The 15507-nt window shown below is 37.0% G+C and overlaps 1 protein-coding gene across 1 annotated transcript; it reads right to left on the minus strand.

The window, feature by feature from the left end:
- Positions 1-1352: 1352 nt before the first annotated feature.
- ptdss2 (phosphatidylserine synthase 2) lies at positions 1353-14562 on the minus strand. The gene is made up of 12 exons (XM_051884459.1): positions 13650-14562; positions 11494-11595; positions 9764-9846; positions 7779-7846; positions 7544-7678; positions 5586-5636; positions 5297-5410; positions 5091-5209; positions 4889-5003; positions 4662-4807; positions 2900-3085; positions 1353-2654 (listed from the first exon to the last, which is right to left on the minus strand). Exons 1-12 carry the CDS (start codon positions 13748-13750, stop codon positions 2495-2497), a joined length of 1380 nt encoding a protein of 459 aa, XP_051740419.1. The 5' UTR covers positions 13751-14562; the 3' UTR covers positions 1353-2494.
- Between the last annotated feature and the right edge of the window lie 945 nt (positions 14563-15507).

Consider the following 15507-nt stretch of genomic DNA (forward strand, 5'->3'; position numbering starts at 1 on the left):
TCTTGGGAACTGTAGTTTTAACTAAAATAATAATAAATTGGCTAGGTGGCTTTTGGTTAATACAATAAAAAAATTAAAATAGATAAAAAAAGAATCTCCGCTCACTTGGATAACCATGATTTTAGAAATAAATAGGGAACTTGATTAAATAGGGTAGATTCAATTTCTTAACTGAATCCTATGTTTGAAACTAACAAAAACTAAAATGATGATGATAATGCTTACCTGAAACTAAATCTGCTACTGCTTTGAAGCAAACAAGTTCCATTACTTTCCATATACTTCATCTTACCTAATGAATTGTCTCAGAAACAGCCAGCAGGGTTTCTGCAGGTTTTATAAAGGTAAATTTAAGACCTTTTTAAAGGGATAGATCACCCAAAAACCAAACCTATATGAATTTCTTTTTTCTGCTGAACACAAAAGATATTCTGAAGAATATGGGTAACCAAACAGTTGATGGACCTATTATGCCCCTTTTCACAAGATGTAATATAAGTCTCTGGTGTCCCCAGAATGTGTCTGTGAAGTTTCAGCTCAAAATACCCCACAGATCATTTATTATAGCTTGTCAAATTTGCCTCTATTTGGGTGTGAGCAAAAACACGCCGTTTTGTGTGTGTCCCTTTAAATGCAAATGAGCTGTTGCTCCCGGCCCCCTTTCCAGAAGAGGGCGGAGCTTTAACAGCTCGCGCTTCGTTTGCTCAACAACAACAAAGCTGGAGAATCTCACGCAGCCAAAATGAGGATTGTCAGTAACGGTGTTCAGCCTTACATTGTTCAAACCGGAGTCGACACTGATGGAGAGACTCAGGAAGAAGTTACAACTTTTAGAATGAAACTGGACGTTTCTGAATGGTCAGTGGATACATTTATGTAGTTGCTGTGGAGTTGATTCAACTCATCGACTAGCATGTGTCGTCATGTTAATCTTTTGTGCAAATCCAGCGTTGAATTGACCCTCGTTTGTGAAGCAGTCCGGTGTAAAATGACGGCATGTCAACAGCACTCGACTACAACAACTCTTCCTCTTCTCTAAAGCAGCCCAACATGGCCTTACCCCCTTTGTTGTGTGTTCTCGGGGGCGGGGTTTATGTAAATTTTAGGGTTTGTGATGTCACTATCCCGGGAAGAAGCTCGTTGTAGTCCCTACCAGCTGTTTGTTGTAGTCCTTAAAACGATTTCTGTAAAAGAAAATATCTCCCTTTGCATTGAAGCGTTGAAACTTTGCAGACGTTGTTTATGCTCAAACAGCAACAGTACACACTAACTAAAGTTAAAAAAGTGAAATCATACTTTTTAAGGACCCATAGAAACAAGAGCCGGTATGAATGAAACATGCACTGCACAGATTAAAATGAAAAAAAGTTAAAGAGGAAGAACTCCCTTTTTATTTATTGAAAACATTATAAAATATGAACTCCCAGCTGTAACATGTCTACATGAACCACTAGAAGCAGAGGCAGACAGATCATCACATGGTCCCACAAAGAGATAATTCTGATCATTTGGATGAGAACATATTAACTTTCCCCTCATAGTTAAATCAAAATGAACCCTAAACACCGTCAGTAACATGATACTACACAGTAACAGCTCAGGCATTGGCGCTGAAGTCGAACTAGTGCTAGACGTTTACATTCACAGTAAGATTATAATGGCGTTCGATACACCGGATCAGGCCGTTTTGGACTTGCACATTATCAGAATACAGACACACTATCACAACACAACAGCACACAACCCACTCACTGCGACCAGATCCTATACACGGACAACATGAGCTTTGGGATGACTTTTTCCCATTTATCAGACCCAAAAGGTTCTGTCTATGGTTTCCCAGCATCAGCAAGATGAGTGTTTTGGCTGTTATGGTCTCACGCACACATTCACACATGCAAACGGAAGGTTTTAACAACGTAAAGTTCTTCAATTTTGGTCCAGTCATGGCACTGACCCATGTTAAGAAGGTCAGAGGGATTGTCCGTGTGTGAGTTGCTTGTGTAACTTCCTTTAGTATCCTAAACATAGCAGAAGTATACAGCCGATTAAATAATTACATTCTCATAGCTTTTTAAATATAGTTTTATAGCTTATGTGAGATGTTTAGGAGCACTTTCCTACTAAACGTCACTTAAAAAGGATTGTTTTATTCATAAATGGCTATATGTGCACTTCCTCTACCCCCAGCTCACTGCATAGTGTTCTGCATCGACTAGTGTCTTCCTGCATAGCACCGATCAATAAACCCCAAACCAGAGGGACAGTGGACCCCGAACCCTAAACGCCTCACCTATGTAACAGCTACAAAGACATTTTTTCCTAAATATACAACAACCCTCTCCATGTGGAGAGAAAATTATGGCATCAACCTGTCTGGAAGCAGCTTGACAGACACCGTGAGTGTTGGTATGATCTGAACAGGATTACAAACACAAATGTGTGTCCAGTTGCGATGTGCAGCGCATGACTGTTAGTGTGTGGAAGGATGGATTCATGACTTCCTTTGTCGGACTGTGTCCATGCTGCCGTTCAGTTTGCTACGGCCAGATGAGGCCGTATTGCTGCCGTCGGCATGTCCAGGGACTCTGTCCCGCTCCGAAGACCCTTCCTGTCTGCGCCGCCGTGTTTCTTTGTATCGGAGTGTGATGTCTCTGTCAAAGCAAAACACATCTTAGTCAGAACGCTGGGTCAGTTTCTAATGCTTTACTAAGTGAATTGCAATATGGTTTGATTCATTTGAACTATTTGGATGATTTATCTTCTGGTAAAAGGTTAAAAAAATATATATACATTTTGTGTAAGAAATTAACAAATGTTATTAATAATAATTGATTAAATCTGCATTTATACTGCTATCCATCAATGTGTTTAAAAAGCTGATATGTAGGGTCATTACCGGATGAAAAACCGCCACAAGGTCCAAATAAGGATGAGAGCGATTCCGAGTATCCAGCACTGAGTGACAAAGAAGGGGATTGGCAGCATGATGGTATTAGGATCGTATTTGACCACGATCAGAAACTCTGTAACAGTGATGGTCGCCACAATCCACGCTTGCTGGCCCAACTTTTTATGGAATTTCCTAAAAAGCAAATGATACATTAGATTTACTTACTGCAAACACACAAAAGGAGGCATGACAGCACAAAAAAAAAAAAAAATCCTATTGAGCTGCCTAACTAGGTCATATTTTTTGGGCCTCACAAGCATGTCCCAGAAAAGCCACTCCAAACAACACAATCTAAATAGCACACAGTGGCGGCTCGTGGAAAATTTTCTAGGTAGGGCTGTGTTTAAGAAAAAGGTCAACAGAAGGAGACTTAAAACATATTTTGAAAGCTTGAAACATTTTAAATAAAGATAATCATTTTACCAAGTTGAGGATTAAGTTTGAGGATGATTCTTGTATCATATATGTGACCCTGGACCACAAAACCAGTCATGAGTCAATACATTGTATGGGTCAAAATTATCGATTTTTCTTTTATGACAAAAATCATTAGGATATTAAGTAAAGATCATGTTCCATCAAGATATTTTGTAAATTTCCTACTGTAAATACATCAAAAATGTATTTTTGTGAGTGGATATGCATTGCTAAGGACTTCATCTGGACAACTTTAAATGCGATTTTCTCAATATTTTAATTTTTTTGCACCCTCAGATTCCAGATTTTCAAATAGTTGTATCTCGACCAAATATTGTCCTATCCTAACAAACCATACATCAATGAAAAGCTTATTTATTTAGGTTTAGATGATGTGTAAATCACAATTTAAAAAATTGACCCTTATGACTGGTTTTGTGGTCCAGGGTCGTATATATACACACATATGAAGTCAAGCTGCAGTACCAAACAGGACCACTAGATGCCAACAGACCACTAGACCAGCTGCTTTAACCTTAATACATAGATATACAGACCATTCAGAACTATTTAACACAGCAAAACACAAATAAATAAAATGAAAACATTCTGAATGTGTCAAATGTGGTGATCTGAAGGCGGCTCAACATCATCAGTGTACTCTTTCTTTGTCAGAGCGAGTGTTTGATGTCCATATGTACATAAACACCACTAACCCTCGCAAACTCCTATATAAAACTCTCACCAAACATGATGCGACCATACTGAAATATGTGCTCGCAGAAAAAGCTATCAGTGCACCGATAGCGCACATACACGGTTTGTTTCGCGTTAATGATTACAACTGTCATCAAAACTTTACTGGTGAGATACTTGTTTGCTTTATTCAGCCTCTGCACGTATTATTTGCAAATAACACAATCTCTGAATACATGGCAACAAACTTCCAAAACAGAAGGGAGAACTGAGAGAAACTGATTTTTTTTATCTCTGATGATGTGTTTACTGGTGCGAGGGCAGGATGACCTGTCACTCACATGAGATCGACCAACAGCAAACCACAACCATCCAATCAATTCCCCATGGATAAAATCAAGTCCCTCCCTATGTTTTTCTGTTTAACTTGGATATACATCACAGTAGAGAAGAAAAGACTATCGCAACTTCCGTTTCAAGCCAACTTTAACGAAACTGCTGAAGCTAGGATGTCACCTTAGAAGGTAGCAGCCTACACTGACCACGGTTAGTGAGGCAGCTCATTTGAATTGAAAAAGCTCTAGATTGTACTTACGGATCATCCATGAAGTCGTAGATCTCTCGCATGGCCACTCCGCCCACGTTCACAAAGAAGACGAGCCGCAAAAGCACCAGATAATGCTCCGGAGGCATCCACAACACGAACTTCAAATAAAACGTATTCAGCTCTGCCAACAAGAACTACAAACAAGGGTGAAAACAGGGTCATTTTTATTTCAAAATCATTGTGCCGTGATTGTATGCACTAGTCATGTGACTCACCATGAAAATAATACCCAACACCGCCAGCCATCGTCGCAGGTTAGACGCCGGACGCCATTCAAACTTCACCCAGCTGTACGGGGTAAACTGGAAGGCGATTCGCTTAATTTTCCCCCTGTAATACAAAAATTGCAGGGTGTCATGACAGTTCAGTGTGTTTTACCTGCTGACAGATCCTTTAAGAGGTTTCATGTGTTTTTACTTGTATGTTGGGATGTGCCACAATCCCTGCCACTGATACGGCTTCATGGAGAGCCAACCGAGCGTCTTCATGCCGCAGTAAATGCCCAACCCGTTACACAGCAACACATCCATGATCCACTGCAGCAGGAGAGATTCATTTCATCTGACCTCTTTAAAACAGAGCGATGTCCGATTCACAGGGTGTATCTGCTGTGTTTTACTCACGTGGTCCCACCAGCACTCTGAGAAGTTGGGCAGCTGGTGTTCGAGGCTGTACTCCAGGAACTCAAACATCACGCTGATGATCATACACATCCACCAGTCCCTGATCATCAGTGTCTGACACACACAGAGACAAACACATGACTAAATGTTTCTAATTCAATTTATTGATGCCGTCTGCTGATTTCAAACATGTGGTAGCGCGTTTATTTGCCAAACCCAGACATGCTCTTGCACTGAATAAATCAGACAGCGGTGGATAGATTCAGATATAGATAGTTACAACACCAACCTTAATGTACCAGCCGAGGAAATGGGCAGGAACAAATCCATCCATTTTGTCCTGTTGGGAAAATAAGCAATATAATTGTTTTCTGATACAAAAATCAAACTAAAGTTTTAAAAACAACATTACAAATAAAATGAACCCTATTCATTTCAATAAATGTCCCTGGACACGGCATTTAAAACAGGGTATCTGCAGGGTTTTTAAAATCAAATTTAAGGCTTTTTGAGACCTGCACAAATAAAATTAATACCATATGGGTAAAGCAGCGCTATTGTAACATCCAAAACCATAAAATTCACAAGTTTAACAACTTCAAATTATGCAAGTTTCGACAAAAACAAAAAGTTTTATAAAATGATAAATCTCACATTTCAGCCTATAAACCATTTTTTTTAAGCAAAGGCATAAGTCAAAATTTTAAATTATATTTATATTCATTTGTAAAAGACAAGCCTGTAGAATAAATCCCATTTTCCTGTTTTGCTGTCTCCAAATTTAAGACCTCTTGAAATGATAATTAATTGGATTAAATGGATAGTTCACCAAAAAATGAAAATTATCCCATGATTTACTCACCCTCAAGCCATCCTAGACGTATATAACTTTCTTTCAGACTAACACAATCAGAGATATATTTAAAAATATCCTTTCTCCTCCAAGCTTTATATAATGGGAGTGAAGGGGGACCAGATTTTGAAGCCAAAAAAAAAAAAAAAACTGCATCCATCCACCATACATATAATCCATACGGCTCCCGGGGGTTAATAAAGAAAAATATCTATATTTAAAACTTTATTAACTATAATTACTAGCTTCCGACAGACAGCCATATGCATTGATTTGCGGCAGAAGAGTGACCTCTGACCCGACGCGTGACAATGCCGAACGCGGGAGCGCAGAGGATAGAGCAAAACAAAACACCGGTCACGAATTATAAATCTAAAACAATCATTTTTAAAGAGAAATGTCAGAGGATTTCGATATAAAAGAAGAGGAGCTTGAGTTTGTTGCCCAGCCCTATTTGTTTGAACCACGAGAGGCGTCTAAAGTTAAGATACATCGCGTCAGGGGGTTACTCTTGTGGCGCAAGACGGTTGTCCGCCAGAAGCTAGTTATTTGAATTTAAAGTTTTTAATATGGATATTTTTCTTACAAAAACCCATCGCTTCACTTTAAAAGGCATTTATTAACCCCCTAGAGTCGTATGGATTACTTTTTATAATGGATGTATTAATTTTTTGGGTTTTCACAATCTGTCCCCCCCTTCACTACCATTATAAAGCTTGGAAGAGCAAATATGTTTTTAAATACATCTCAGATTGTGTTCGTCTGAAAGAAGATAGTCATATACACCTAGGATGGCTTGAGGGTGAGTAAATCATGGGATAATTTTCATTTTTGGGTGAACTATCTCTTTAAGACTTTTCATATACCATTTCAGATACTTAAAACTATTTATGACCTTAAATTTGTTACAACTGAACTTAAGACTTTTAGGACCTGTGGGGACCTTGATTTAGAAGAAAAAAAAAAATTTTCATTAAAAAAAAACAAAAACAACAATAAATAAAAAATCTAATATTCAGTTGGTTGGTAATAAATCACATTACAGAAGTTTAATGCGGTTTCATATTGTTCCTACACAGCTGTGCTAGTTTTATGTCTCTAATATCACGCTGCAGCCTCTACTCGTATTATAATACTTCAGTTTAAATCAATATTTCATGTCTATTTATTTATTTATTTGAAAGTAACCCTATAAGAGCAGGATAATGTACAGTCAACCAGTCATTATCATCAGAGTTTATTCTGTGATGTACAAATTATTGTACATTATCTCTAGGATTAAATGTATATGTAATGCCCTATAAGTGACCAGGCTTATGCCTGACCCTCTGTAACAGATGCGTATTTATTATCTGTGTCGATATTGTTTTTATTATGTTGGTTGTAATGCATACCCAGATATTGTGGAAGGGGTCGGCAGGGTTTCCAGGGTCATAAATGAGACAGTTTCCGCCATAATCTCTTTCAGGAAGAGGGACGCCCAGCTTCGGGTCAATGTATTTCATAAACTGCCTACCATCATGTACAGTCTAAAAAACAAAAAACAAAAACAAAGATAAATGTTACATTTAAATATGATACAATATCAAAATAATATGTAAGCTTGTGCTGTTGAGGCTGATAACAAACCTGGAACAGGATGAAGATGAGGAAGAGTTCATACACAACAGAAACACACAGCCAGAAACGCCAGTAAGCTGCAGAGACAAATGCATAACCATAAACATCAACTCTTACATAAACAAAAAAAATACTAATGCAGTAAAATAGCTCTAATTATAAGTCTTGTACAGGAGAATATTGGGGGTTTGTTGTTTGTATCACACCTGAACTTTCTGACCTGAAACAATTACAATTCATCTGCATTTGTGTTGTTGAGGTTTGTGAGTGATGTGTTGAAAACTTCAGGACCAGCTCATCCAGCAAAGCGAGTCGGCCCTCATAACACAACAGAGTGTGTGTTGAAAGGGGAAGCGCGTTACTGTTGCTACAACAGTATTCTCATTGTTTCTTTATGTTGAAACTCTGTTTTAAGCTGGATCTCTGGAAGTCTCTGGGTCTCTAAGCATATCTTATCTAATCATAATTTAAAGGGATAGTTCACCCAAAAATTAAAATTATCCCATGTTTACTCACCCTCAAGCCATCCTAGATGTATATGACTATCTTCTTTCAGACGAACACAATCGGAGATGTGTTTAAAAATATCCTTGCTCTTCATGAGATAATTTTCATTTTTGGATGAACTATCCCTTGAAATAATAATAATAATAATAATAATAATAATAAATAATCATAAAAATAATAAATTGTTTATTAATTATAATAATAATTATTATTTAATAGTCCTATTGATATACAATCACGCTTTTTGGCCAAATTGTGCACCCCTAAAAGCAAATATGGAAAATGTTTCATGCGTTTTGGTTGTTCATTTACACGACAACACCGTTTTGGGGGCCTGAAAACGCAAACTATTGAAAACAGGTTTCAAAGTGCAAGATTTTGAAAACTATACCGTTATCGTCTCCGTGTAAACTATAAAAACACAAATTTTCGAAAATGGTGACGTCACGCGCATGTGTATTACATGTTCAGTTCAGTCTATAGGCACGTAGTCTTTATTTACAAAGTGACATTGCCAACTACTGGCCTGGCAGCAGAATACAGCGTTTTTAGTCGTTTTCACGGATCCGTGTGAACCAGGACTATTTTGACACGAACATTTTCAAAAACGCAAAGAAAAAATGTTTCAGTTTTTACATTGCTGTCGGGTAAATGTACACTTAATTTCTTTATCTTCAAACATTAAACCATCAAAGCTTTTATTTTGGCAGAAATTCTCAGGGAGACCTTTAAGTTTCTACAGCAAGCCAAGCCACTCTAAAAACACCAGATCTTGAGCTGCTTGCATGTAAATGTACATAGTGCTGTGCTTAGACATATCACAATTTTGGTTTTATTTCAATTAAATGGCATCCTTAATTCACAGTTAATATAACTTTGATGGTTTCTTTAAATCTATAATCTAATCTAAAACAGGAATGCAGTTAATTATTTAAATTTATATTGTAACACAAAAAGAAAACATAAAATGCCATGTACTTCTGAGAGCACTACTGAGTGATGACTCAAATCACTGGGTGAATCATTTTTATGAACTGGTTATTTGAAATAAAGACAAATGAATCAGTTTTCCCAACACTACTTGCAAAGTCCTTCCAGAAGACTGTCTGATCATTGCATCAGCTTGCTCAATTGTAATGCAATGTGAAAAACAAAGACGTATTTGTTTAGTCATGCTACACTGCTAGTTGTTGGAAAGCATGTTACTGGAAATGCTAACCTATTCTCAAAGCAGCAGAGCAAATGTCACACTACTGAAACGTATGGTTAAGTCACTACTTTTAGCTACTCCACCCCAATGGCACCATGGGATCATCTCACAATTATAGCATCTCATCCTCACTGTAAACCGCACCAACAAAGAGAAGCCGAAGTTGACGTGAAGGTGATGTGAAACCTGGGTTAAGGTTAAATCATCTTTGAATAAAGGTGACCGTTCTAGCTTCAGTTAGGGTTAGGTTATGTTTAAGTGAAGGTTATGGTCTGACCTGGGTGAGGGCGCGTGAAGGGACCATCTTTAGCTTGTGTTACTCCAAAACAAAGGAACACCAGAATACTAGCCACAATTCCTCTGAAAAAGACAAAAAAAAAAAAACATATTAAAAACCAAACACTGATTAAGGGAACTGTAACTACACAACTTTGTGAAAAAAATTTGTTTTTTTTCCCTGGCACAATATTAAGGTGTTCTGGGGCATTGCTAGGCAAAAGCTAAAGTATAGAGCGCAAGAGAGGCTGACCACTTTTTCCCAGTAGTATTTTTCCAATTTATTTTGTATAAAAAGTCTTTGTTAAAGTGTTATACCAAACCAACCCGCTACACAGTGAATCACAACATTACATTCTTTGATACGAAGTGAAAAATTATTCGACCATCAGACAAAAATGTGTACTTAAAGACTTTAAAGGCACAATATGTAATTTTTCGCCACTAGAGGTCGCCTATTCAAAACAAAGCATAGCTTGATGTCTAGATGACACGAGTGTGGAATCACGGGAGTTGTCGTCTTTACCTCACAACTGGTAGAAAAGAATCCGACATGTTTATGGATGAGGTAGGTTTCTGTCTATAAATGTATCCGAACAGTTGCTCACCTGTCTAATAAAACATATAATATATTAAAGTGTCTTTGGTGTTTCCATGTTTTCCACAAAATAAAACCGGAAATAGAGGGTAATGCAGGTATGATGTCATTGATAGGCGACGGACGGACACAGTCCGTGTCCTGGTTAAAATTGCTTATTTCTCTGGATTTAAACATTCTTGGAAACATTTGGGATAATGTAAGTCAACAAAATATATAACACCGTTCAAGTGTTTTTTGGATACTTTAATCCAAAAATCTTACATATTGTGCCTTTAATAAGGCAAAGACCTGCAAAAAGAATTTAAAAAAAATGACAACTGAAACTAAAAATGATGAAAAAATATTAAAAATTTTTTTAAAGATGTTGAGAGACACACACAATTATATAAAACAAGATATTTTATGTTTATTGCAAAAATATGCATAATACACATGCATATATTTAAGTAGTTTGAGAGCGTAGAGAAATTGGCTCTACTTTATTCGAAGTGCTTCATAGGTACTTTGAGCGATTTGCTTCTGATTGGTGGAGATGCTCTGCAGAATTATGGGTAATGTAGTTTTCATCATGAATTCCGCTGTTGAATATGATTATTTAAAAAATAAACTGAAATAATGTGTGTTGATAGCTTCCACAAAAGTATATTCCATCGATTAACTAACTTGTATCTCAAAATTTTCCCTATGGAAAAAATAAATGGGATTTTTACTTCCGGAACCTGACTGTTGCACTCTTTACTAAGTGTTTGATTTGTACGTTGCTATTTAATTTGTCACGGTTGTCTCACAAAATTCAATATTCAGGGGCTGGTTTTAATCTTGCAAGCACAACTAATAATACCACACAGGACATTCATACAGAAATACTAGCTGCTCTTTCTTCTGATAAAGGTCATGTGCTCTTAAGCACAGCGGGTCAGTCTGTGACCTGGACTTTGTGATCAGCAGCAGATGTCACACATAATCCTGTTAGCCAATAGAAAGCAAGACACTTGCCAAGTCCCTCCCAGCTACAGCCATTTGACATTTCTGGCCACATCAGACCACTTTAACTTTAGCTTCTGGTGGTGTGTCTCATTCTCTGACGCTCTGAACTGCGTTCTGGTCCCAGTGCTGCATGTCAGCCATACCTTTTAGTGTTGTACGCAGTGTCTTGTGGCGTCTCCTCCAATAGTGTCACATAAACCAGAGCACATGTTAGGATGAACAGCACTGTCAGGGTATGTGCCCTCCTGCAGATACAAGAGGATCAGAGTACAGAGCTTGTATTCAAAAGTTATTGGCAGAAATCCAGTCTAGTGATTTTTTTTTTTTTTTTTCGACAGCCAAAACCTGCTGATCTGGTATACAGGTTGATCATAAACACAACCCCGCCTCAACATACACACCCCAACACACATTTACAAGGGGGAGAGAGGAGAGACCAGTATAGCAGTTCATTACAACATTTAGTTCTTGGGATTGAGTTTCAAGGAGCATTTCGACCTTCATCAGGTCAAAACAAGTTTTTAATCTGAACAATTACGGCTGTTACCTACAAAATCTTACCAGAAAAATAATTAAATAATTATCATAAAATAATTACAGATTTTTATGGATTTTAAAAACAGACAACCTAAAACAAAGAAAACCAATGCATTAGCATAAGTATTATTGTATTATTATTTTCTTTTCTAGTTGTAGCCTGATTTCATTATTGTGTAAAAAATCAGAAATAAAACAAAAATAGTTTCTGAATATTGGTTATAAAGACAACTTAGCACAAGTACTATTGGATTTTTATTACTACTATTAATAATGTAATTATTTATACTCAACATGTTTTTTTTTTAAAAAAAAAACAAGAATTGGTTCTGAATAGGGATGCACTGAAATTTCGGCTAACGAAAATTTTTCAGAAATTGAAAAGAACTCATGGTATGGTTTCTTAAATCTAAAATCTTTTACTCTGCGCTATTTTCTGTTATTAACAAGCAAAACTTCAGTAGACATTTATAGCGCGCTTGCCATCCAATAATCACAAAAAGTGTCATGCTTTGTTACTTTTAATATGAAGCAAATTCAACTTAAAAATTATTTTTGATTTTATCACGAAATTCAAACAATAAATGTTGTTTTGGCGCTCTTTAATACGGCGTGACGGATCACTGTAGCCGCCTATCTCATCTCCTCTTTACTACTAGTTACAGCACCAAATAAACATGAATGAACATCAGAAGGTATGTTGAAAGATACATTACAACTTACCGAAATGAATCCTGTCTCACGTAATCGCTCAATCAGTGTTTCAACCAGGAAAAGACGTCAATAAACAGCTTGTAGGCTATACAATGTCACTTAACATTACATTTACCTCAAGAAAGCTATTCAATGTCCATAAACTCAGTTAGCTAGCTAGAAAAAAATAACTCTAGAGAAGAGCAATTTGCTAAATATATGCACTGTACTACATAATCGTTGCATTTTTACTTAACCTGTTGGTGTTTTCTTCATTATTTAATGAATAAATATGTAAAGTTATTACAGTTAACTGTCGATTAAATGTTTGTTTTTATTTCACCAACAAACTGGAGTAGAAGCAATTGTGTTATTAAAGGGTTGATATAAAATCTGCCTTATGTGCAATTTAAATGTTTATACAACTCAGTTTTAGCTATTTAAGTGTTGATTAATTAATTTATTAACCTATTTATTTTTATTTCGGTGCATCCTTATGTTATAAAACAAAACGAAGACAAAAAAATAATGCAAAACAATTTAGCAAGTATTATTGGATTATTACACTGGATTAATAACAATAATCATAATTTGGGATGATTTTGGATATTAATTATGAAATATATCAAATGTCATTATTTGGCCACACATTTTAGTTTTTCCAAAACCCTAGGTCAGCTTTTGACACTGTGCACATCATAACTAACCTAAAGAAAGTGTCCAGATTTAAACAGATGTGACAGCAGTTAACTTATATAAACTATTCATCAATCTGTCATGTTTTTCTTCTCTACGAGTCTGTGTTAGTGACTAATAAGAGGGAAAGAGTCTCTTCCCACAGCATCTGTCCATCTTAAAGCCTTTAATGGCTCGAGTGTCATTCTGCTGAGGTTGCAGAAGAGAGAAAAGCCGAGCAAAGCTGTAATACTACTGAACAGCCTCTGGACATCACACACAACATAAACCACACACACGGGTGGGGGGAACTACAGAAAGACACTGAAATCAAAGAGCAGAATCAGCAAATAAACAATCATCCATTATTATAACATAAGAGGTGTGAACTCACCAGAAGAATGTGTTGGTTCCATCATCGAACACTTCACACTCAGTGCGGCCGGATAACTGGAGTTCATCTGTGCCTGACCTCTTCCACTCGCCTTTAGCCATCACGGCAGAGATAGTTTAAACTAAACCTAAACTAAACTAAACCTAACCCAACTGTGATTTCAATTACAACTAAACCCAACACACATGAACCAAACTTACTCTAACACATCTATAATTTCCAATCTGAACTTGAAGCAATGGTTGTGATTTCAACATGAACAAAACCTAGTTGACACCTGAACTATCTGTAAGCCAACAGACCTGTCATTTAAAAGTAGACAAAACCCAACAGACCTGTGCTTAACTGACTCAACCTGACCTGCAACTAAACAAGCCCCTAACCCAACCTACCCATGCTGTGATTTACAACCAAACTAATCCTGAATAGCACACCTGATATTAAAACAACTTAATCCTAACTAACCCAAAACCGCTGAGATTTCTCCTGAACTAACTCAACCTATATAAATCACTACAACTCAATAAATAACCCAAACAAACAAAGACTCACCAGTAGCACCTAAACCAGCACATCTGTGCGGACCTTTAAACCTGCAATAAGACATAAAACAACTAAAATCACAGTGAGTCACAGGAGCTCGCGCGCGTCCCGCCGCTGGCCGGTAACGGAGCGCGAGCGCTTTAACCGGATCAACAGTCGCTCGTAGATGCGAGGCTTTAAGACCCAGTAGGAAAATAACGTCTTCAAGCTTTATACATGAAACTAACGCGGGCGCATCATCCTCCGATTGCCAATAAAACGATATTACAGACTGCAGCAGACGCACGCGCACTTCTCGTGCACTTCAGAAAAATATAACCATCCTAAGGTCGCGCGGCATGGCGTCATTTCCGCTCATACCACAGGCGGCGTCACAAATTTGTGTTTGTGGTCATCAAACTATGTGCACAAATATGTAGGGCACCATTATGTGTTTATTATTTGTTGTTTATGTATAATGAATTTAATGACGCTGCAATGTGATATATAGTTAGGCTTATTTATTATCTATAGTTTTACAATATGTGAATTATAAGTATAGGTTGACGTTATATAGTTTATTAAATATGATGAAAGCACAAATAATCTTAAATAAACACTAACAAACCGTGTTTTTTTTTTTCCAGGTTTACAACATTGATTGACAGGTTACGTGTGTGGTGGAAAGGTTTACATAAGGAAAGTCTGTCACATGATCATAGGAAACATTATGATGCCTGTCACATCATACCATCCACAGAATAAGTACATTAAACCAGGAACTACTAGACAACACTGGAATAATTGCCATATATTATGTAAGCAGACCGTTTTTGTAAAACACATTATGCCCTGCTTTAGCATGGAAATGGTGTGTGCAACTCTAAAAGCCGTCACAGAAAGCAGAGTCAGCACAAATACAGCACGTAGCCAGTTTAAACATGTCAGTGGTTCTCAGTACAGCTCATCTTCCTTATTTAGAAATGTATGGGATGAATTATATTATTACTAAGGGCTTGCTGCAACTGGCTGCAGCTCATAAAGCTGGTCAAACTTGCCTGTTGTAGGGAAAGACTGCACTAAAAACTCAAGATAGGCTACTTGTATTTTTTATATTATGTAAACAGGTTACATAATATAAAAATGTCGACTAAAGCCAGCAATTAACAAGGTCATTTACTTCTTATCTCTGATCTTATTGAGATTCACCTTGAAGTTTATTTAACGTAATACCATATTGTGATCAAAAGGGGGCGCTGTTGTATTATACTCAAAGCGCAACTAGTGAACTGAACGATTAATTTCTGGGTTTTTCTCAGAGGTTGATTTTTAACAT

This window comes from Ctenopharyngodon idella, chromosome 24, assembly GCF_019924925.1.
Source record: "Ctenopharyngodon idella isolate HZGC_01 chromosome 24, HZGC01, whole genome shotgun sequence".
In the NCBI taxonomy this organism is placed as follows: Eukaryota; Metazoa; Chordata; class Actinopteri; order Cypriniformes; family Xenocyprididae; genus Ctenopharyngodon; species Ctenopharyngodon idella.

Bases quoted from the DNA above. Each gene is read 5' to 3' on its own strand.
- ptdss2 (XM_051884459.1), bottom strand. From the start codon at position 13,750: ATGGCTAAAGGCGAGTGGAAGAGGTCAGGCACAGATGAACTCCAGTTA. The intron at 5,411-5,585 runs GTTGGTGTTGTA...TGTGTGTGTCAG, and splicing joins TCCTCGGCTGGTACATTAAG to ACACTGATGATCAGGGACTG. The intron at 2,655-2,899 runs GTAATGACCCTA...TTGCTTTGACAG, and splicing joins TTGTGGCGGTTTTTCATCCG to AGACATCACACTCCGATACA.